At 38.0% G+C, this 25,113-nt stretch overlaps 1 protein-coding gene across 1 annotated transcript in view; it reads right to left on the bottom strand.

The window, feature by feature from the left end:
* LOC149203778 (uncharacterized) overlaps positions 1–22,558 on the bottom strand; it is a 73,336-nt gene extending 50,778 nt beyond the window's left edge. The window contains exon 1 of the mRNA XM_089400247.1: positions 21,994–22,558. Coding sequence (XP_089256373.1) covers positions 21,994–22,269 — 276 coding nt within the window. The 5' untranslated portion in view covers positions 22,270–22,558. The remainder of the gene's footprint in view (positions 1–21,993) is intronic.
* Positions 22,559–25,113: the final 2,555 nt, after the last annotated feature.

Here is a 25,113-nt window from a genome sequence, read left to right on the forward strand (position 1 = left end):
TAGATCCACGTCCCTCTAGATCCACTATCCCATCGTGTTGCAGGTCCCTTCCGATACTCTGGTGTCTTCCTATGTGCAAGACGTAGAGAACTGTGCACTGCAACTAGCTTCTCTGCTCTCCTAGAGGAAAGTCTATTCCTCTTGATAGAGTGGATGAAGCTATATGTGGACCAATTCCTCTCTGCTGCAGAGGAACTAGCAATCTGAGACAATAAGCGAATAGCAAGGTGTTGGATCTCTGGAGCATCATCCCCATGCATGGTCCACCAACCAATGGGGTCAGTCTAGCCTAAATCATTGCGATCTTCTCTTGCATCATGCTTGTTGAAGGGACCACTGAGACTTGCAAATTGCATCCACTGTCTCCTAATTGTTCTCCCTTCTTCTGAACTATACATCTTTGTAATGGCAACTCGAAATCCCTTTTTGACCTCTGGATCTTCAATGGGAAGAATTCTACCAGTCCTTGCCACATACCATTTTGGGTTGAGTGCATATGCTGCCATGTGCAAAGGTGTATTCATTCGATCCCGCCTACGCTGTATAATGGGTCGAATTTGGGTCGTATAGAACTCTAAGGAAGGATCTTTCTCACGAATGGCCACCCTTACTTGATCCAACATAGTATCAAAAGTCTCATATATTTCTCCAAGAGTAGGAGAATCTGTGTCAGTGTAGCGAATGACCTCAACTACAGGACGTAAAAGTGATACCAAATAACCACAATCTGTCCACCAATCGTTATCCAATATCTGAATCCTGATTTTCTTTCCTTCCTCTGTCTTGGATTCTGCCCATCTGTTCCAATCTGGAGTTACAACCATGGCCTGCAATGCTGACTGCACCTCCAACATCCTCTCTAATAAAAGAAAATAACTAGCATATCTGGTGTCAGTAGGCTTGAGGAATTCCTTCCTCGCATGAAACCTGTACATGGCTAAAGAGGTATGGTGATTGCAAATAAACATTTGCACATTTCTTGCAGCTATCACCAAGTTAGATACCCACTCAATTTTGCCAATGTCTTTCAATGCATTATTGAGCACATGCACACAACAAGGAGTCCAGAAAATATGCCTGTATTTACTTTGAATCATTAATCCTGCTGATCTACACACTGCTGCTGCATCTGTCACAACCTGTACAACATTTGTAGATCCAACCTCCTCTATAGCATCACGAAGAAGCTCAAATTGGAAAGTTGCATCTTTGCGCTTTCCAGAACAATCAATAGCTCTAAGAAAGAAAGGCCCCTCTCGGCAAGTAACTATGATGTTGATAAATGGACGTTTGGCAATGTCTGTCCACCCATCCATAACGATAGAACAACCTTCCCTCACCCATATTTGCCTCATATTTTCCTTTTGCACATTAATATTGGCCACTTGCCTTTCTAATATCACTGTCCTCAACTTATGTTCACCTGGGGGCACATATGAGGGTCCTGCTGCTGCAATTGCCTTCACCATCTCCTTATAGTAAGGAGAACGACTAACATGGAAAGGAATGCCATTGGCAAAAAGAAATTTTCTAATGGCATCATCTGTATCATTACGGTTCAACTTACCATACATTCCAGTAAGAGTTGGTCCCACTGCACAAGAACGAGAACCTGGTGGAGGCATATTTTTCATTTTTTTTTTGGAGCTTGTGGCTTCATCAATATTTTCATTTTGGTGAACTTGGGCCATGGCATTTTTACTTGAGAAGTTGCCCTTTGCATCTGCTACCATTTGCATCCTCAAGAGCTCTGATTTTTGCAATATGGTTAATTTTGAACATATATGAACCCCTTTGCCACCTACACCCAAAAGATGCATCTTGATACGACTATAACTCCCAACCCAAGAATGACCACAAACATTGCATTTCCAATGGCGTGTCCCACCTCTTTGTTTTCTGAGTTTTGGTTGAGTTGAAGAGTCAGCCATTTTGGCAACATATAACAAAAGAGGTTTGAGTGGATTAAACGTCCCTTTTGCATATTCAGCCAATGCCTTTGACGGGGTTGCAGTTGTAGTTGCACTGGGAGAAAAGCTCGCTGCACTGCTGCCATGGGTTTCATTCATTGTTGATGGGATTTCAGATCCAAGAGGACTTTCTGTTTGAACATCATAATCACTATCAGTATCACGATCAATGTCACTGTGGCTGCTCATGTTGTAATCAACGATTTTAGTATTTACACTTGCAGGCTTGCAGCTTGTTGTGTCACTGTTTTACTTTATTTTGCAAATATTTTTTTGTTTTTCTGCCTTGCAGAAAGAGTTAAAAAAATAAAAAAATTCATCATGTAAATTAAAATTTACAATGCAAATATAGTAGAATTAAATATAATTTATTAAAATTTAAAAACAAAAACATAAACAAAAAATAAAAATTAAATTTGAGTGACTGTCCACTGTCCACTGTCTTTAGCTATTGTCTTTAGTGTCCACTGTCCACACATTTGGTATTAAAATTTAAATTATTTTGAAGACATAATTGAAGACCTATGGCCAAAGGACAATTCAGATATGTGGCTTATGTGACAAGGTTAAAAACACGAAGCAGACCTGAAGTAATTTAAAAATTTTGGGAAGCCTCAGCCTGTGGAGAACCCTCTTTGGAAGCAGCGGTTGAAGTACTGGCTGGAGCAGCCTCAATGGGTCGACTTATGAACTTATAGTACAGCCCTCGTGAAGTCCTATTGGAGACAACATTGAAGACTTGTTTGAAGCATCTTGAAGTCGTTGTTAAAGCAGACTTCAAAGCCCTTTATACTATAAAATTAAAAATACTAAACAGCACAAAGCTATGGCGAGAAAAGAACAGAAAATGAAAGATAAAACTAAAAGTCTCTACATATTGATTTAACGAAAAAAAAAACTTTGATGAGAAGAAATGGTTCAGCTCAATGATTCTGCTCATTTGGGGAAAAGACCTCCAAGAAATGGCTCTCAATCTGGAACCTCAGAATGAATAGAATTGAAAGAAGAGTTAAAAAATATTCCCAAAATCTGTTAAGTGTTTCACTGTTTTGGAATGGAGTGAATCTAAAATTTAATGAAGGTGGTCAGCTAACATCATAAAAGAACTCAAGGTAACGACAGGCTGTCTGAGACAAAGAGACATGCAATGGTTCTATGGTGTTGAATTTGACTGGAAACTGTCAAGGCTTGGCTCTTTCCAGATTTTCAGGGAGTCACTAAACAGAAGTTCCTTTTCGTCTTGAAGAAAACTAGGGCTGACACCTTGTCTCCTTTGAAAGTTACATAAGGAAGTATTATGCTGCAACATTAAACAAGAAGATCCTCTGTTTCTGTCACATAAACATCTTAAATATTCTCAAAATCTGTTAAGTGTTTCACTGTTTTGGAATGGAGTGAATCTAAAATTTAATGAAGGTGGTCAGCTAACATCATAAAAGAACTGAAACTCAAGGTAACGACAGGCTGTTTGAGACAAAGAGACATGCAATGTTTCCATAATATCGAAAATAAAAACCAAAAAACAAGTCAGCGTTGAGGTTTATATAAAGTTTAGACATCCTTGTGATGCATCGTTGAAGATCCCTTGAAGTTCACTGTGCAGACGTATTGGTTGGAAGTTAAAATATTCTATCGGCCAACCGGATAGCTACCACTCTTAGATGGAGGAGACTGATAGCAAAACAGAAATTAAAAATTTTTATCCTTGCAGGCTTTAACGTCTACCTGGAGGTGGAGCCGCACATCGTAGGCATTCGGGACAGAGGGTTGACGCAAAACAGTAAACACTGGAGCTCCGAGGATGATGCGCTGCGGCTCAAACTTGAAAGCCGTGGTCGAACTTTTAAAGCCGCTGGAGCAACTGCCAACAGCAAACTTGCAAAGGGACGCAGCACGCTCTCTCAACACTGAACAACAATGACTCTGCTCACCATGGTCTGTCCCTCAGTTCAGCGTTTCAACGTTCAGGCAAAGTCGGCGCTGGAGCAATGCAAGGCCACTAATCAAATGAGCGTTTTGCCTTTCATGACATGACTTTTAGGTTTAGCTTTTAGTTTTAATTTTAATTTAAAAAAAATAAATTAATGGTTTTGATTTTTGATTTTTAATTTTTAATTTTTAAGTCTTATTAGACAAATCTAAAGGGGGGACGCCCAGGCGCACCGTTTTTAGGGAGTCTAGACTCCCACACTGAAGGGGGACGCCCAGGCGCACCCTTTTTGGGGAGTCTAGACTCCCACACTGAAGGGGGACGCCCAGAAGCACCCTTTTCGGGGAGTCGTGGGGAGTCTAGACTCCCACACTGGGGAAATACACCCCCTTGTGTCTCCCCGAGACTCCCCAAAAAGGGTGCGTGGGGAAACGCACCCCCAAGAGACTCCCCGTCCAGGGTGCATGGGGTGCGAGGGGTGTGCGCACCCGACCCTGGGGGACGCGTCCCCGTGCAACACTAGAATTTTTATCATGCTTGGATTTAAAACTAAATGCATCGAGTGATAAGGAAAACTGATAACCGCAATGGGGGTTGAAATTTCTTTAATTCAGCCAAAACTTCAATGTTTTTAGTTATTTATGTCATAGTACTAGATTTGCAAATAACATCATCAAGAAGGCCTTTAAACTTTTAATCTTGAAGAGGGACTCCACCTTTCCTTCTAAAAAATGAACTCAAGATATTTGGGCCATCTAAGTGACCTTAAAAAGGATTATCTTCAAATTTTGCACTGCTAATTGCCAAGATTATTCAATTCAGCAATTTGACATTTTAGGCTCAAATAATCTTATGGTTGTTCCAATAACCTTCCTAAACTCCCTTTGTGTCCAATACAACATCACGATTTTTAAGAGACAATTTGGGCGTCTTTCAAGGCTTTATTCAATCAGGCTTGAGTTTCAAGGAACACGTAATATAACATCTCCAAAGAGAAGCACTTCAATCTAAAGGTCACATATTTTTCTTACATGATAATGTCTTAGTTTTAGCCACAACTCAAAATAAGTTGTCATTACTTCTTGTCATATCAGAATAACATATTACCAATATTTCCTTGAACATGATTGAAGATTGTTCATCAATGATCATACATGTCCTTCAAAGTATTGTATTGATGAATCTTTCACTCTCCAAGGTATCGAGATCCAACCTTTCATACAGGTCATGCTAGACCTATTCTTGGTCTTGACAGAACTCCAATAAAAGAAGATCACTTGCTATTAGATCTACTTTTAAGTACAGTGCCTTCCATACTTCAAAGTGTGTAGATCTCATGCATAAGTAAATACCAATGTTAGCTTAACCATTTCAAGTTTCCTCCCTATTGACGAGACATGTATATAATACAAAGACAAATCTTGAATCAAATCAAACATGTGGATAGGCTTGAAAATCATTTTTTACAAATTCAAATTTCTTCCTTTTTCAACCGACATGAAGAACATGTCTTTTAATAATTTTCTTTTTTAATCTAGCATGAAGAACATGGTTACAAATACATTAAGGGCTCAAATATACATTATGAAGACCAACCATAGTTACAAAAATTCAACACTAAGTTGGGGCTCAATTTGTGTATCACGTGAATAATGTGATGTGACCATGTCATTAGAAATTAGGATGAACCACATAGTTGAAGAGATCAACCAAGTGAGAAACCAAAGCACAATGATTGTGCTTAAAGACATCTACTTGGAACCCTTCTCGTTTGTTGCTTTGCTATTGTTCATCACCCAAATGGCCTCTCCAATGTTACTTGTTCCCCCTCATTCAGCAGGGGTACTCCTAAACTTCTAAACACACCATTTGTAAGCCCAAATGTGTACAATTTATAATTCTATAACGCCATGTGGGATGAAGTGTAAAAGTGTATCCTACATTCCCAATGGTGAATAGTCATGGCCAGTGTTCATAGCTTCGTCTTCATGGTGCCTGGTTTTGTGGCTTTGCTAACTACCACTTGCTGGGTGGCAACCCCCTACCTTGACAAGCATTCTTATGTCCTAGATTGGTATGTGCACGTCATGGAGATGGGCCTATTAGGACACATGATTTAAACGAACACTTATTGTCTAAAGCGCTATAAAGGTGATTGTTCTATGTAAGTCCCCATTCTCCCATGATCAAGGTGCACCTATTTGTCCCTACATGTACCATCTTCTTATTTATGTCGAATTCTTTGGCCATGGCCATCATTCTTCATGGCAATACAACAATTCACTATGCATTTCTACTCACCATGGCAACATCCCACTTCCTCCAAAGCAAAGAGAAGATTTGTTGCAACCCCTAACTCAAGCCATCTCCAAGTTGAAGCGCTCAAAATGCCTTGCTAGAAATACCTTTTCAAGCATGTTGTCATCTTCAAAATGGGGCCAAATTCACTTGGAGCAGCCTTTAAGGGTTAAAGGGGAAACATAGCATTTATTATGAGCAAACAAAGTGTTATATCAAGTCAATGATATTCTAATGGACCAAGGACAACTCATAAGCAAACAAAAGAAAACCTTAAAGCACACTTCAAGCAAGAGAATGGTCCAAAATCAAGATGTCATCCACCTTTCACTAGCCATTGGAGGGATCCAACGTCCCAAAAGAAGAACGTTGAGCAAGCTAAGGAAATCATTTGGCCTCCGAATCATTCCAAAAATTATTTCAAGTCAATTGAAACCAAAATCCAAGGAAATATTGCACTTTTAAGCCAAATTGATCCTCCTTTCTTGCAAGACAAAACTCTATTGTGGGACAGCCCCTCTAACTTGAGGGTTTTAAGCAATGTAATTTTTGTAATATACTTAGTCTCCAAGCATTTTATGGATGACAAGTCACCTTTTTCTTTGGAGCAAAAGGGGAAGATATGTTGTGAGCCTCATCTATAAATAGAGAGCTCTTCTTCCTTCCAAATCATCGTTAATAGTTGAAATCATTATGCCATAATGTAACTATTTTCAAGAAAGCTTGGTGTTGACATTGGAGTCTCTTTTTCTTAGTTGTTCTAAATTACAAAGGAAAATTTGTGATTTATTCAAGACTACTACAAAGGCTAGCAAGATCGATCCATTAAAGGGTAACTTTGTCACTTGGAGAGTAGGGTTTCATCTCTCACTTCTTTCTTGTTGGTGTGAGGTAAGTATTGAATCTGCTTGTTGGGCTAGACATCTAGGGTTTAATTTCTCACTTCTCTCTTGTTAGTATGAGGTAGGTATTGAATATCCTTGTTGAGCTATGCCTAAGGTTCCTCAACAAGGGTTTCATTTTATTCCATGTCATAGTTGATCTTATGGTTGAAAGCTTTTCCACCTAAATGGATCCCTTCTAATATGCCTTTGTTTCATATCTTTGTCTTGATTAGACAAAGAGGTAATTTAACTTTTAGGACTCTACCTCTTCGCCCTAATCCACAGGCATTGGACAACCAACTTAAGAGAGGCATCCATCTTGACCCCATAGCCCTAGTGGGGACCTGAATCCAACAACCAACCATGATTTTTTCAAAATTCTTACAATTGTCTTTTGTCTATTTATATTATTCAAAAACCCTAAAAATAGAAAATTTGAAAGATTGATGGATTAAAAAAAAAAACTAACCATTTAAAATAAAGAGTAAACTGTGGAGAATCTTTCACTTATTATTTCCGAAAAATGTTAACAAAACACATTCTTGAATTTACGCATTTCTCTTGGAAGTTGTGCCACATTGAATATCTAAAGACCTAAGTAAAATGGCCCTCATATTTATGGCTTTGAAGGCTTATTTGACATCTATTTAAGGGTTTTGAAGGTGTTTTCACAAATCAGAATTTTATTTACAGCGACATCTTCAAAGATTGGTGAGGCTCCTTGCCTAGAGTTCCATGAAAAGTTGTCTCTAACCTCTTAAAAGCCCTAGTAATATTCTTAAGTGTTTTCATTGCATATTTTTAACAATTGAAAGTATTAAGGCACCTTCTATATTTCAAGTTTTTAACCCCTTGGGGATTAGACCCCAATTCATGCAAGTTTGGATTGAATTGTTGTAATTCATTGTTTGCTTGCATATTGTTCATTGTTGGGATGTATTTTCACTTCTACTTCAGTCCGCTAGCTCAAGCACCAAAAGATTCATTATTCTAAATGTGTTTCCACACTTTTGGGTTGCTTCAAAGACCGTCCAAAACTGTTTTTCTGCATTTTCTGTGTTATTTTCCAGATCTAGAAGTGTAGGAAAGTAACAAGCTTATCACAATCAGGTCACAAATCAAATAATAATCAAGGGTAAATCATCTCACTTAATCTTGCGCCTTTCTCTCTCTCAAGCTTCAAAGGTAACCAATTATCAAATATTTTGAGTGAATTTTGCTTGCTGGTTTGTATTTTCTGCATTGAAATATTATATATCAGACCTAGCATTTGTTCCATTTTAACTCCTAACCTTCATATCATGTGTTTATAGGCACTGATTTTCTAAGATCACTGGTGAAGTGTGTAGATTGGGATACACTTCTTGGTATTTTAGAAGTAGGCCTAAAGTGAGGAGACTGCACTGAGGTGACAGTGGGTGAATCTCCTATGTGCTTACCGTTTGGCAGCTTGACCAGACCTTACCAAGGCTGCTAATTTAGGCAGTAACATTACCATCTAAGAATAAGAAGCATGAAGAAGGTGGAAAGTTAGCATGAACCTAGGGCTGCCCTAGTATATCATAAAGAGTGGATATGTCAAAGAACATGTATCTAGGTTTAAATTCGAGACTCCAATGGGAGGGGTGAGCACATCAACACAGAGCAACTGCCAAGATCAACTCCCATCTCAAGCGAGCAAGGCACTGGCTAGATCGAGTAATCACTTGTCTCTGGGATGGCTAGATGCACGTGCATGGTACCAGTGGATTCCTCTTTTGAGTAGATCTTATTTGTGTTCTTCTTATGTTTCAGGGACGAAACATGTTTAAGGGGGGTGGAATGTAGTATACTTAGGGGGATATTGTGGGGTACAAAGGGAGGTACCCAAGAGATTAATGTAATAATATGATGAGTCATAGTTAATAAATAAAGTGGTTAACCCGCATCATGTAAGAGACCACAAGTTGTTAGGAATAATGTGATAAGCCCATTATATTAAATACATGTATTGAAAGATCCACGGTAATGACCCAGGGTATTGTATGTATGAAGCCTATATAGAGGCTAGAAACTCCCCATGGAGAGAGGTCAAAGATTATTGTATTGGCAAGCATATGGCTTGTGGAGTGTTCCCCTTCCTTAAGGAGTGATTGTATGATATTACCCTACCTCAAGGGTTTGATATTAATAAAGATTTGAAATTTATCTAATTCTCTCTTGTTATTTCTGGGAATTTCTATTTTCATATATTTACAAGTCAAATCTTCAAATCTTTATAAACTTGCACCTGCTCATTATTAACCCGTGTGTGCTCCAGTTGTTTGGCTGGGACTTGCAATCTTTTTGCCAAATTACCATTTATAAAATTGTGCTTGCAACTAGGATCTATAGACACAATGATTTTCTCCCTCTGTTCCCCATAATATCCCCCTTAGGTGTACTACACAAAGGCAGCCTAGGGCAAGCCATCCAGAGCCCGGATCAGATTTTGATCGCCAGTAACAGTGTGAGAATTTTTCTCACCACCTCTTTGCCAGTTTATTCTCTGTATCAGATTGCCAGTTTGGGCATCTAATGATCTGTACTCATATTACTACTTCATAATAATAAAATTCTCAATTGTTGCACCGATTTTCCCAGATTGGGTTTTTTTAGGGACGGTTGTCCAAAAACAACAATGTAATTGTGTGTGTGTTTATTTATCTCCAATGCAGTGTTTAGTTTTCACGGTATTTTATTTTGTGTAAGCTACAATGTATGTATTTCGATATTTTCCATAGAAAACTACAAGAAATTTGTTCAAAGTAATTTAACAAATAGGAGAAATATCATCAATTTGTTGCAGTGGGAAGCAGGTCTCTGATTTTTCACAAGGAGTTATTAATTTTGAATATGCTCTCATGTTTCCTAGATTCTCTCTTTTTCGTGTGCCAACCTCATGGTGTAAGCGTGAGTGTTGTTGATTATGTCCTCTCTAGCCAGGACTTAATCCATAGAAATCTTCAAATTTTTATAAACTTGCACCTGCTCATTATTAACCTGTGTGTGCTCCATTTGTTTGGCTGGGACTTGCAATCTTTTAGCCAAATTAACATTCATAAAATTTTGCTTGCAACTAAGATTTATAGACACAATGATCTTCTTCTTCTGAATACATCCATAAACCTGTAATAAGGAGATAGCATCAGAAAATAACCATTTTCGTGTTTCATTCTCCTGTTGTGTAGCATGAAACCATTTGTCCAAAAGGAGTTTTTCAAATTCTTCATCTGAAAGGTTGGACAACTTCTTATTGTCAGGTGACCTCCACCATCTGGCAACCTCATCTTTCAAAAAATGCATAATAAACCTCTCCATTGTTTCCGAATGGTTCTCTTAAAATCTTTTAGGAATTCTTCAATAGTAAGACCATTATTTTTTCCTGCAAAAAACTCTTTTCTAGAAACCATGAAGAAGGTTTTGAAAAAAAAAATCACTTACTAGGCGAAAATTTTAAATGACCACAGTTTGGTCAATATTGCTCAAAATCCTTATTATGACCTGTTTTCAGAAATGGAACAACCATTTTGCATCTTCTTGTGTGATAGAAATCTCGATTTAGGCACTTTGGAGTTTCAAATTCGCGCTGCAACTAATCCGCCGTCACAAAAAATTCTGAAAAAAGAGATGATTTTAAATCAACAATATCTCCCTCTTCCGGACTCCGATTCGACCGATTTATTTTTAATTTGACTATTTTTCTCAAAGAATCCAAATCTACAATTTGTTTCTGCAAATTTTTCACCAGAAGTTTCAGATTTGATCTGCAAACTCGCCGCCCCAAAAAATTCCTACAAAAATAAAAGAAAATATCTCTCTGTTTTGCCCAAGAAAATGCTATGATACCACTTGTAATAGATCTGACCTGCAAATATATGAAAATAGAAATATGCCTAGAAATAACAAGAGAAATAGATAAACTTCAAATCTTTATTAATATCAAACCCTTGAGGTAGGGTAACACCATACAATCACTCCTTAAGGAAGGAAAACGCTCCACAAGCCATATGTTTGCCAATACAATAATCCTTGACCTCTCTCCATGGGGAGTCTCTAGCTTCTATATAGGCTTCATACATACAATACCCTGGGTCATTACCATGGATCTTTCAATACCATGTATCTAATACAACGGGCTTATCACATTATTCCTAACTACTTGTGGTGCCTTACATGATTCGGGTTAACCACTTTATTTATTAACTATGACCCATCACATTATTACATTATTCCCTTGGGTACCTCCCTCTGTACCGCATAATATCCCCCCTAGGTCTACTACAGTCGAAGTTGTTGGAAGGGTCGAAGATCTTGGAGGCTGACATGGTGTGGAGAGAAAGTCTAGTCTTGGTTTAAGGTGAAAAGTCTCAAAGAATACTATTGAAAGGAAGATTTACTTTCACTGGGTTTTCCCCTTGAGGGGGGTTTTGCCCTGTGGCATGTGCTTATATCTTGTGTCTCTTGTTTTGTGATCTTCATGTATGTATAATTGCTTGATGAAATATAAGATAATAAAGAAGTAAAAGAAGCCAACACACTCACAAGTAATTATCAAGAAATGAGAATCAAACCCTAATATGATATCTTTGATTTTCCAATGACATCTAGCCAATAATTCATCGAAACTAGGAATCTTGTCATTGTTGAGAATGGTGGTGTTAAACACATCCCATGCTCTTGAAAGACCCCCAAGTGCAATGAGAGTAAGCTCCCTGTCAGCAATAAGTTCTCCAATAGATAAAAGGTCATTCTTGATTTGTGTGATCCTCATGCTCCTCCAAAGTCAGGTCCAAAGTCATTTTCCATACATGATAGTCAAATTTGTCATTAAGCTTGTCCTCAGCATTGTAGTAAGATGAAGAAGCCATTGAAACTTGTCCAATAAACCTTTCTTGGTTATTGCTTTTCTCTCTTGCTTGGGCTTTATCTTCACCTGGGCTTTGATACCATGTTAATTTTAGTTAACAATGGTATATTCTATGCTTAGCACAATTACTTCAATGTTCATTTAGCATCCCAATAACAATTTCCAATTTAGTTTTCAACGTAGTAGCAAATCTTCCTTTTTGGAGCTTGGTCATACCCAATCAAACTCAACCTCATAAGGTGTTCAAAGTTAGTGCAAAACAATCCTAAAAACTATGGTCAAACTTGGACAACTTTGTGGTCAACTCTACAGTCAAGTCTGCAATCAACCCTTCAGTCAGCCCTGCGATCAAAGTGCCCAGAAATTCTCTGGTTCCTGTGCCAAACTATACGACCTACCAAAAATTAATTTTTCCCACAAAAATCGGAGTCAAAGGATGAGTCAAAGTGCTAAGTAAATGCTTGTCAAACTCCTGCAACAGTCCTACGATTTGGCCCAACAATTTTCCTAGAAAATTCATCATTTTGCCTTTGTGAGAGAAAGAAGATCTACCCAATAGTTGTACGAACCAATGAGAGAAGGAGAGAAGAAATGTGTGTGATGATGATGCCAAATAAGGTGAGAGGGCACTTGTATTTATACAATTCATTGAAGGTGAAGAGTCAAGTCCATTGGGCTTCATGAGCCTACATGATGTGGCCGACTAGAGCAATTTGCACATGTGTGGCCATAAATTCAAAAACACACTTCTACTTGTCCAAATTGGATGATCTTTATATCAATTTTGGTCCTCTCAAAAAGAAGAATTTAATGCAATCATCATCCCCATCAAATGAGCTGTCCGAAGGTGGAATTTGGCCCTTGTTGCCAATTTTAACATTTGTTTAAGGCACATGACAAGGTTAACTAGGCCTTTATCAGGCTATGTTTAATCCAGCTTGGTTAACATGAAATTTAACAAATTAAGTGATGGCTTGTATATCCTCTGTCAACTTTGTAAACTTAATCAATTGGCATCCTTCAGCGTTTTTTAAAGCTTCAGAAGGGTTAAGAGAGTGATTCCCACTGTCGCCACTTCATTTCTTACATGTTGCAAAAGTACTCAGTAAACTTATTCAAAAGTGCATATCCTACAAGGTGATGGCTTGTATATCTTCTGTCAACTTTGTAGTCTTAATCAATTGGCATCCTTCAGCCTTTTTTAAAGCTTCCAAAGGGTTAAGAGAGTGATTCCCACTGTCACCACTTCTTTTCTTACATGTTGCAAAAGTACTCAATAAACTTATTCAAAAGTGCATATCCTATAGGGGATTACAAGCTATCAAGACTTCTGCACATGTCTAAATCTCTCAATTGCTTTTTGTTGATGATATTTTATTATTTTTGTATGTATCTATTTTGAATCTTAATGTTATTAAGAAGATACTAGATGCTTGTGAACTTGTAATCAAAATGAAAATTAATACAGATAAATCTGATATCTTATTTAATAACATTTTTGATCCTGTTAACAATTATATGGGTAATTGTTTTCCCTTTCAAATATCTGGACAAACGAGAAGATTGGATATGGATGATAAAGAAGATTGAATCCAAGGCCTTATTTTGGGTGAACCGTCTACTTTCAAGGATAGGCAAATTCATTCTTATCAAATCTGTTTTGGAAGGAACACCAGTTCATTAGAATTCAATTACTATTCTCCCTAAGGGCGTCCTTAATAAGATTAAGGAGATATTGTTAAAATTGGAAACTAAGGCCAAACTCCATGTGGGTCATCTTATTAATGGAAGCTGATATTTTTCTTGGACTTCTCTCATCGAGAGGTGTAGGATTGATCTAAAGATCATCCGATTTCGATAATTATTCATGGAGATATGAATTTATTTGTGTTATGGGACAATTCGTCAAGGTCAGCCAGCAACCAAATAAACCCCACTTGTGCTCAACGTTTTAGTATAAATAAAGGTGGCCTCAAGTCATTTCAACACACTTAGGATATCTTCCTCTCTACTTGTCTTTGGGTTTTGATAGGAGGAGAGATCCTAAGGGATAACGCTACCCTAATCCAAAGGGCAAAAGCCGAAACTGACGGGAAAATTCGGAACTGTCGGGAACTATCAGAACTACTAGAACTGCCAGAAAAAGTTGGAATTGCCAGGAATTGACGAGAACTACTGGGAATAGCCGAAATTACTAGAACTAACGGGAACTGTCGGGAAAAGCCAGAACTATCGAAACTGCAGGGAAAAGCCGAAACTGCCAAAATTGTCGGGAAAAGCCGGAACTGTCGAAACTACCAAGAACTGCCGAAACTGCCGGGAATAGTCGAAACTGCCGGGAATAGTCGAAACTGCCAAGAAAGCTGATGCAGAGGATAGAAGCCGGAATTGTCCAGAACTATCAAGAACTACCGAAACTGGCAGGAAAAGCCAGAACTGCCAGAACTGTCGGGAATAGTCGAAATTGTCGGAACTGTTGAGAATAGGCAGAATTGCCGAGAACTACTGGGAAAAGCCGAAACTGTTGGGAATAGCAGGAATTGCTGGAATTGCCGGAACTGCCGAGAAAAGCCAAGAAAAGCCGAAACTACCAGGAAAATCCGAAACTGTCAGAACTGTCGGGAAAAGCCAAAACTGCAGGGAATAGTCGGAATTGTCGGGACTGCCGAAATTGTCGAAACTGCCAGAACTGTCGGAACTCCCTGAATTGCCGAGAATAGCCGGAATTGTCTAAACTGTCGAAACTGCCAGGAATAGCTGGAACAGCCGAGAAAGCTGACGCAAAGGGCAAAAGTCGGAACTGTCGAGATCTGTCGGGAACTACCGGAACTGCCGAGAAAAGCCGGAACTACCGGGAACAGCCGAAATTGCTGAAACTGTCGAAACAGCTTGAGCATTTGTCTCCGAAGGAGAGCAGCATGCAAGGGACAACTAACTAACATTAGGACAGTTGTATGGTACTTAGTAGCAAATACACCAAGCATGCAATGTTACAGCTAGCATGCAAGGGACAGCTAGCATGCAAGGGACAGCTAGCAGGCAACAACAAGCATGCAAAGGACAACAAGCATGCTAGGGAAAGCAAGCAAGCTAGGGACAACAAGCAAGCACGATGCAGCCAACACATAGGTTAGTATGGCAACATGGTGCAGCAATGGCACATAATGCAGTACAGTGATGGGTACAGTCATGATTAATGAAGCATGATGAGATGCAGCATAGTGATGATGGGTGCAACACGGTGAGGTGCAGCATGATGACGAAATGCAGCACAACGATAGGTGAAGGAGTCACCTTGGAGAATCAGTTGAAGCAGCATGTCTTCAACTGATCTCATGTATCATCTTCTTAGAAATGATCTATGCTCTTATCTAGATAAGTCAAAGTGTTGACTTTCGTTGTAAACATACTATCTCTCTCTCTACTGAACTATTGAAGAACATATAAGAAGAATTGATCAAGGGTTTCCCCACATTGGGGTTTGTCCCTGGCTAGCGCCACATCTTCTGTCCTGTTGTCTTGGCTTGTCTTCTGCGATTTATGTTTATGTTCTATATGAAGTTTACTTTAATGTTGATGTGATTGCTAATCTGGAAAAGATATTGAGCTAACTATGAAAATTGAAATAAATCAAGGGTTTCCCCACATTGGGGTTTGTCCCTGGCTAGCGCCACATCTTCTGTCCTGTTGTCTTGGCTTGTCTTCTGCGATTTATGTTTATGTTCTTTATGAAGTTTACTTTAATGTTGATGTGATTGCTAATCTGGAAAATATATTGAGCTAACTGTGAAAATTGAAATAAATTGCTCTAAGCATAGAACATACCTAAAATTAACAAATATGTTGTAGTTTTTTTTGGGCACGTAATCGCCAGGGAGGGGGCATCCCTCTGGTAAAATGAAACACAATTGCACAACAAGTTAATGGGAAGTTGGGGATTAAAAGATCTTCTTCTCTTTAGTCAATCTTTAGTCGTGAAAAGCCCATGGAGACTAATGAATAATAGATCTTAGTGGGGAAATACAATGAAGGATAAGTATTTTAATAGCCTTTCTAGAGTTTAATGGATAAGGAATCCTGGAAAGTGGATTCCAAACTCCTCCAAGGTCTGGAAATCCCTATGCAATGCCTTTCCTTTGATTTGGTGAATGGGTTGCTTAGTGGGTCAAACATGGAAGGAGCATAAGGATTGGCCTTAATCCTTGGATTGGCACAGGTGACAATTACAGGCTCTCTATTGATGCTATCGATTCGCTACATAATGCAAGTGTGTACTCTGGCAAATGCTCGCAACAATGATATAAAGGAGTTGGGAATTAGAGGATGGACATCAGCCACAAACCTAGGTCTTAGTAATCAAGAAGCAGTGGAGTGGAATGCTTTTATCTGTCTCCTTGTATCAACAATGATAAGACTTGTCAATGAGGATGTAAACAAATTGGTATGGTCCATGAATTTTTCATGGGGTGACTTCATTGAGAAATTAGGCTCTCATGGCTAGATCAAATCCAATTTACGTAGGTCCTGCTTATTAAAATGTTAAAGAAAACATAACTGATTGTGCGCAATAACAACACCTAGTAAGTTCACTATGGGGAAAATGAGCTCTGCAGCTCCTAGCTCTTGGCGGGTAGAGTTTCCCTAGCCACAACATTAGTTGGCCCAGATCTAATATGCAAAGGATTGCAGCGCTCTGATCTTGGACTCCATCTCATGATTTGGTCGTTGAAGATTAGTTTTGGCTGAAAGAGACCCTAGCAACTGTAATTGCAGCTCCTGTAAGGTTCAAGCTTGCATTTGACAAACATTCAACAAGTAGATTCTCAGATCTAATCTTGCAGATCGATTTTCCTCCGCACATTATGGAGGAGATGGCTACATTCAAAGCCATGTTGCAAGCACAAAAACCAGACGGGCCTTCTTATCCCCCCCCCAAAAAAAAAATGGTGAAGAAACTAGCTAAGATTCTGGATGTGGAACTCTCTCCGTCAGATCCATGCAAGAGAGCCTTAGCCCTCTCAAAAAAAGCATTGGTTGGCAAGTTTATGGGCTTATGGCCAGATCCAAAAGTTGTTGAATCCTAGATCATGGAACAATGGACACCCAAGCTTCAAGGTCAGGCAACTTTATTTGCAGTACGCAGGGGTTTCTGTTTTTCTATTTGTGAATAAACTAGCAAAAGATCTGATTTTCAAATCAAGGTCGTATTTTATGGGGACCAGAGGCTTCTTTATCTCCCCCTGGACTCTAGATTTCAATCCAAATTCTAAAATTACTTCTGTGTCGGTGTGGATTCGAATACCTCACCTCCCTCTCCATCCCTGGGGACCGAATGCACTAAAAGAGATTGGAAATAAGTTGGGTCGCTATCTAGACAAAGCAGAACCAAAAGGAGGCCAATTTTCTTGTGCTCGCATTTGTGTCGATGTAAATCTCTCTGAAGGTTTACCAAAGGCCCTAAAAATAAATTTAGGGGAATGGAGCCATATTCAAGAATTGGACTATGAACAGATTCCCTTCAAATGCATCATCTGCCATTCTCATTGGCACTTAGACAAAAACTACCCTCAACTAAAAAAGGATGAGCAAGCCCAAGCCCATGTCTCTAATGAAGGGCAGACCCAAACCCCCATATCTAAAGAGGGTAATTTTCAACCATTTCAAAAGCGAAGTAAGAACCAACAGAATAAGGTTGCAACTCCAAAGAAATCCGTCGAAGAAGTTCATGAACCTTCCCTCAACAAAAATTCTTTTGAGGCTCTTCAAGATCTAGAACAAGTCGAAATTACTCCTATGGATGAAACCCCAAAGGAGGATCAAGGAAACTTAGCAATGTCGAGGGAGAATGAAGAGAAATCTCCTTCGACAGTTGTCTCTTCAGATACAAAATCACACTTTGCGGCAAAAATATTAACAATGTCAGATTTTGAGCTTGCAGAGATGAGTATATCTACTGCAACGTTTTACAAAAAAGTTATGACAATCAAAGCAGCTCACACTAAGTCAAGCACAAGGGGCAATATTGGACAATCACTCTCCTCAAATGCAACAAAACCGCCTCTCACAAGAGGCCGAAAATCCCATAAGGAAAAACAAGAACGTGAAGCGGATGTCAATTTAGCTTCAAGATCCCAACTTCGTGTAGACTCCTTGTTGCAAAAGTCTCCCAAATAAGTCAATGTATTGTTTCTGCATATTATTATGTTTGCAATTTGTAAGAATTTACTCTTGTAATCACGAGGAAAGTCTTAGTTGTAGAAACCGTGGAAGATACTAGGATTTGTCTCCTAGAATCTTAGTCAATTTGTCAGTAGAAGATCCTCTGAAGATGGTGCAAATGTAAGGAATTTCCCGGTTTTTTCGCTGCATCCGGGGGCAGATTTAATAAAACCCTCTACTCATTCTTGTTAAAAAAAAATCCAATTTACATGGGGAAACAGCATGGTGGATGAAGTTCTTGTGGAAACACAAAAAACCACTGAAAATGAAACTAGCTTTGTGGCTGGCACTATCTATCAAATTATTGACATGGAATAATGGGCTAAACCAAGTTGGACTGGTCTGAATCGGTGTCCTCTTTGTAGACGTGAAGAAGAGTCTATATCATACATGTTTATAAAATCTCAATTTGCTCAACAAATATAGACTATCCTAAAAACAAAATTTGCTCCTGTATCATCCACTTGGAGCAAGGATACATTGGAAGAGTGTGTGAGAGAGTAGATATCGAATGGGTCTGTGGTGTCTTTCCCAGAAATGCCAACTGGTTTGATACATTCCATATGGTGGGCCAAGAACATGGCCATGTTTTGAAGTAAAATATCTTCCCGTTGAGGTGGTATCAGCTGTGATTGAAGAGTCTGTCAGAGTTCACATGGTGAAGGCAAAACAAAAAAAGACCAGAATCTTGATTATGCCCCCGCTTAAGGAAGGTAAGCCATGGGGCTACTTTGATGGTGCTAGTCAAGGCAATCCACCAATGTGTGGTGCAGTTGCTGTTCTTTTTATTAATAATCATTTAGTGAAGCATATCAGACTTTGTCTTGGTGGTGGAACAAACAACAAGGTAGAGTTTTCCACCTTATGGGCCTTATTATTTGTTGCAATTGACTTTGAGGTAAAGGCACTTCAGACCTTTGCTGATTCCAAGACTGTTATTGAATAGATGAATGGTAAAATCAGCATGGTGCTCCTCATTTATACCACATCATTGAGGAGATTAAACAAGAAGCTCACGAATTGGAATGATTGGAAATAAATACATATATAAAAAGTTGAATACCAAAGCAATTCATTTGTTCAAAGGGGTGGTCCAAGTTCACCTAGGTGCTTTGGAGATAATGGAATCTCCGGACAATTGGGGTCTTAGAGGCCATGGTCATCCAATTTTAATTTTCCTGTTATGCAATTTTCCTTTAGGTCTGATTTTGAGAATGCCAAATCTATGTATATATTTATGACTAATAATAATGATCATATGGGTCAAGAATAAGGTTCTTTAGGATGATTGATGGTTTTGGGTCCAATTCAGTAAATGGTTTTTGTAGGCTTTTTCAGTTCGAGTCTTATGGACTTTTTGTAGCCTTTTTTGGTTTTGGTCCCATGGACAAGACATAGTCATTATCATACCAGTAGTTCGTCCCAATGTATATTTTCAAACTTGGAAATTAGTTTTTTTTCCAGGGAAAGAAAACAAAAAAAAACAAAAAAAAAAAAGCAATTAGTGATGAGGCTTCAATCGAACAAAATCTCACAATACCCTGATTTCCTATACAAAGGTGTCTAGTTATAGGTTGAGCATCCTTTCTGATGCAATCTTTTAATATTTTGCCCTACCTACTATAATAAGTGTTTCGTAGTAGGTGGGCATAGCTAAGACACAAGACACTATTATTATTACATCTATCAATAATACAACATATAATTAGCATTAGTAGTGACATCTCACATGATTGACAACAACTTTATACGAAAAGAATATGACAACATGAGACACTAAGAGAACTACACCTATGAGTTATATAACTTAGGATTAGCATTAGGATTGACATCTAGCATTATTGACAGTGACTTTATACAAAAAGAACATATAACAAGGGACACTAGGATTAGTACACCTATGAATAGCATAACTTACGATTAGCCTTATACAAAAACAATAATGACATAAAAACATATTAGGACCAAGGACTTAACTTTCCTCAACAGAATTTGACTAAAAAGGACTACATATTGTAACAATTCCTCCATTTATAAAAGCATCAACTCTGAAATGTGAATTTTACTTTCTTAGTAAGAATAGAAAAATTGTTTGAGTAGCTGGTACTATGATGACAAAAAGAAAATTGAAGCCTTTGCTAAATGAGAAGGTTTAGAGTTACCATGAAACTCCTGAAAAAATTAGTGCTTTTTGTTGAGGAGTAACAAGAGAAGATGCTTTGACTGGAAGTGAATGCAGCCCCAATGGAGTCAAACAATCAATGAGTCCATAAAGCAACCACAGCTTGTGCATAAGCTCAATGAACTAATTGTTAACGTGAAGCAAGTGTTATAACTCCAAACTAAATACCAAGGGAACTTCATGAAAGATGTCACAAAAATATTTTTGGATCGAATTCTTCTAAGGCATGATCTTAACAATCAAGCGGTACCTATTCAAGATGCTGAAGAGGGATTGTGTAAGGATCTTCATCTGGTTCAACATTCTTTTCATCATCTATTGCTCTAAAGTAGGTGGAGTCTCAATTACATCAACAATGTCTTCATTTGTTGATTTATAAACATTTGTCAATGATAATGTGTAGTAGAGATAACTGTATTGGTAGCTTTCGGGTGGAGATAAATATCATCGTGGGGAGCATGACATTGAACCCTTTTTAAACACACAGCAATTTGGCTGTGCATTGGGAGGCATACAGTGGTGTTGCGTTGGCAAGTCCATGCAACATTGACCATACGAGCAGGCTCTTCATTGGGCACAACTGTTTGACAGGTGCCATATGCAGGGAGACCACCATGTAGAAATTAGGACGATACAGCTCGACAGTTAGGTGGACACAACTTCACCCCTGCACCCGAAAATATTTATCCTCACCTGTATCTTCTGTACATGGAACATTTTCATGTCACTTATAACGGAGGTCTTTGTTATGAAGTATCTTGTGAAATGCTGAGATGTGTCAGTGAAAGAGAAATTGTAGATGCAGTTTCATTTATTGAAACACAACTGTTATGTTTATGTAAGCTGAGATGTTGCTGAAATTGTTTTAGAAGCCAATGAATCCATCCCATGCGGCCATGTTTGTTTGTTCTAAACAAGTTAGATAGAAATGTTAAAGAATTAATGACTAGACTGACTAGTCATCGGCGACAGATATCAAATTCCTCTAGCTACCAGTCCTTTCCCTGGTCAATCCAGGTGAATGTAAGATTTATCAACCTAGTCTAGGTAGGTTTTTGGTTTAGGTCATTTTAAGAAGGCTATGGCAAAATCTATTGGGAAACTAACCCAATGACCAGAATTCCCATGTTAACTTTTATTGTACTGAGTTTATATATCACGTTAGAATTAAATGAATATGACCTTCTACTGGAGAGATCATGAATCTAAGTCCAGTGAATCCCCCTTTTTATCCTGTAGAGCTATGTGGAGCTACTATTCAAATCTAATAAACAACAACTTCTTCAGATCGGGAGTTACAGAATTGATAATATACACATTCGAAATTTTTCGAGGGTTTTTCTCTGACCAAACAATATGCCAAAGCAAAAGCAACAGCGGAAAATGTAAACAGTCGAAACTTAAATATATAAAGAAAGAGGATCTCAAGGGCGTACTTTGGTTTTTGAGTAGTAATTTATTTTTTTCGGAAGCTAAAGAGCTGAGATTAATCCGATGAGCAAAGCATGAGCGAAATATAAAATGTAAAACCAGACCTATAAGTCTTTAATCCGGCAAGAAATATGTATTGTTGCTCAATTCAGGCTGTCAGTTCTATAACAAGGATTTCTAAGGTCGCATACCTGCTTTTGTGAAGAAGCTGAATGAACATAATCACTGCCCCCTGTAACAAGCTTTGGGTCGCGTGTACTTCCATGGAAAAACTGGTTTCTATGACGCGCGGGACTATTAAACAGATTTCTAAAAGAAGAAGTATAAGGTCGTTGAATAGAGCTCCTAGTAAACCCATTGTGAATTCGTCTGTCATTATACGTGCAATATTCTGCCTCATCCGAGCATCCACAGGTAACTCCAGAGTGTGTTGAATTTTCAGATTGAAATGCGAAGGGATCTTCCATTTCGAACTAGACCCTCTGGATCTCGAATCCTATTTTGGGGCTTTAATTGTATGAGATAAGTGTTCTCCGTGCAGCTGCAACAGACTAACAAATGTTTTTCGCCGATGTCACACTAAATATATGATTGACAACACCGAACACAAAGAAATGCGTGATCAAACTTCCCGCCCATATGAGTGAATTTGTTTTGGGTTTTGGGATTTTGAAATGCACGTCCACACAAAACCCCGCCGGCCCCACCTTGTTTTCGGCACAGTGAATCCCTGTCCCACTGCCACGGTACTTGATTTTGAGCTTCGGCTGTTTGAAGAAATTCTGAACCATTGTGTGCTTTGGGTTGTTGTAGATGAACTTTTCTACGAGTTTATGTAGATGAATCGTACAATATTAACTTTTTTAGTGAGTCGGGTTATGGTTCATTTATATAGATGGATGGTAGAATACTAAATATATATTTTTAGTGTACTAAATTTATTTCTTTTTAATGAGTTGAGAGTCGAGTTATGGTCTAAGGGGAACCAATATACCACTTGTCAATGGGTGGGGTGAATGGGTGGGGTGAGAACCAATATACCACTTGTCAATGGGTGGGGTGAGGGAACAAATGTTTTGTCAATGAGTGGGGTGAGGTATATGTCTATTGTTGGATAACTGATTTGAGAATGGTAGGTATATACAACTATGTTCATTTAATGCTTAGTGTCAAGCTATCTATTTTCAACAATGGTTCAGTGCTAAGTGAGGCGAGGCATTTATCTGATTTATTTAATGCCCATTGTGAAGCTACTTATTTTCAGTGATGGTTGAGTGCTTAGTGAGGCAAGGCATTTATGTGATTTGGTTTAGAATTTACTTTTTGATTTACCACGTTTTAACTTCTCAATACTTTATGATTATAAAACACATGCACTTTTTCTTTTTTCTTTTTTAATATGAAAGTGATATTTAAAATTTATAGGTATATTTAATATTTTAAAATATATTTTATTAATATTTATTGTCATTATAAATTACTTAGTTAGGGTTTCGAGAATTGTTAGTGTTAAAGGGTTTGGAAATGTAGGGTTCACAAAGATCTAGAGTTCAAATCTAGAGAGTTTCTCAATCTTGGTGAAACTCATCTTAGGAGAATCATTTAGTTTGTAGGCTTCGAACTCAGATCTTGTTTTCTCTCTTGTGAAAAGGTTAAAGGAGAAGATGTGCATTCCTCATAAATGCTTTCGACTCATTCATGAAGAATGACAGCTTCAGGATCAGAAGCTCCTCAAAGAATAAAGCATTACTAAGGACACCATGATTTACATGGTAGCAAGAATTAAAGGTGGAGCCAAAAGGAGGTGCATCCACCTTAGTCCCCTCGAGATTGTTTAAAGATGTTCTAAAACTAGGGCCTCCCTCGTCAAACCCTAAAGATCTCTTTGGATCTACATTTGTGGTGGACGAGTTAGCTGAAACCCCTTCTCTTAGGGTGAAAAATATTGCTTACAGTTTCATAGTTGTAAATTATGAACAAAATGTGTGTATATGTTGTTTCAATGATTTTTGGGCTTCTTCATCGGTTTTCGAGGAGTGGGTTCACGAGAATTGGTTTCCAAATGTTGTGGTACATTTTTTCTCAAAGGGATTTTTTATTGTTATTTTTTAGAAGATAGAAGACAGGCATAATGTTTTTTATGAGGGACCCTAGTTTTGGGGCCAATCTAGTCTCTTCCTTCAAACCTAGTTTCTGGATATTAATCCTCTATCTATTTGAAATCTAGCAACTCCAATATGGGTGAGGTTTCCCAATTTGCCCATCCATATGAGACATCCAACTTTCTTAAAAGAATTGGGAAATTTGTTAGGTCAGTTCATCAAAATTGACTCGGAAAGGATTATGAAAGGAATTCATACATTTACTCACATTTGTGTTAAAGTGGTCCTCAGTAAACGATTGTCGGATAAAATCCTCCTTAAATGGGGAAAAAAGGTTATTCCCAATCGGTGGATTATGAAAATATGACTTTTCATTGTAGATCTTGCCAACAGCCAAGAAACCAACAAAGTGTTTCCCGTATTCACAAGGCACCTCTTCGCACCTTGAAGCCAGGGAGAAAATTCATGGATGGCAAGATCTAAAAGGACCCAATAGTTCTAAGTCCATGGTGGCTCGCGGGTTGGGTAATTCTCATAATCAAAAGACTCTTGATGCTAGCGTTTCTCCTACAAACCCAGCTCAAAATCATGATATGCCATCTCAACCATCATGGGAAGAAGCTCACTTGTCAATTAGTATGGCACAAAATTCAGCGATATTTTTGGCATTTGCAAAGAGTGGACAAAAACATACTCATGAATTAAACCATTCAAAAGATACTGACGTGGAGCTTACAAATATGTTAGAGCACTCGAAAATAGAAACATCTCAAGGAAAAGAAATCATTGTCTCAAAAAATCTTTCGGATTGAATAAACGTGTAGAAAAAGAAAGACAAGAAAAAACATCTCAAGGAAAAGAAATCATTGTCCCAAAAAATCTTTCAGATTGAATAAACATGTAGAAAAAAAAAGACAAGAAAAACAAGCCAGTATATAATAGTGGAGTCTAAATTCAAGAAGGAAAAATGAAAAATATAATATTGTATAACATAACTAAGAATAAATTAATATGATATAATTCATTTTTGATAAATAAGTAAACTATATATAATTTTATATAATAATAAAAAATTTATAAAATTTTAAAATTTAAACAAACAAAAAAAATCAATTGATGATTAATGTGTAAACTACTACAAAGAAAAAGAGTGTACTTATAATATAAATCCATTTTTTATGAGTAGCTTCTTGTCTTTCCATCCATTTC

Source organism: Pinus tabuliformis, chromosome 2_1 (assembly GCF_031772625.1).
Source record: "Pinus tabuliformis cultivar Carrire ecotype Pingquan chromosome 2_1, CPIR1, whole genome shotgun sequence".
Taxonomy (NCBI): Eukaryota; Viridiplantae; Streptophyta; class Pinopsida; order Pinales; family Pinaceae; genus Pinus; species Pinus tabuliformis.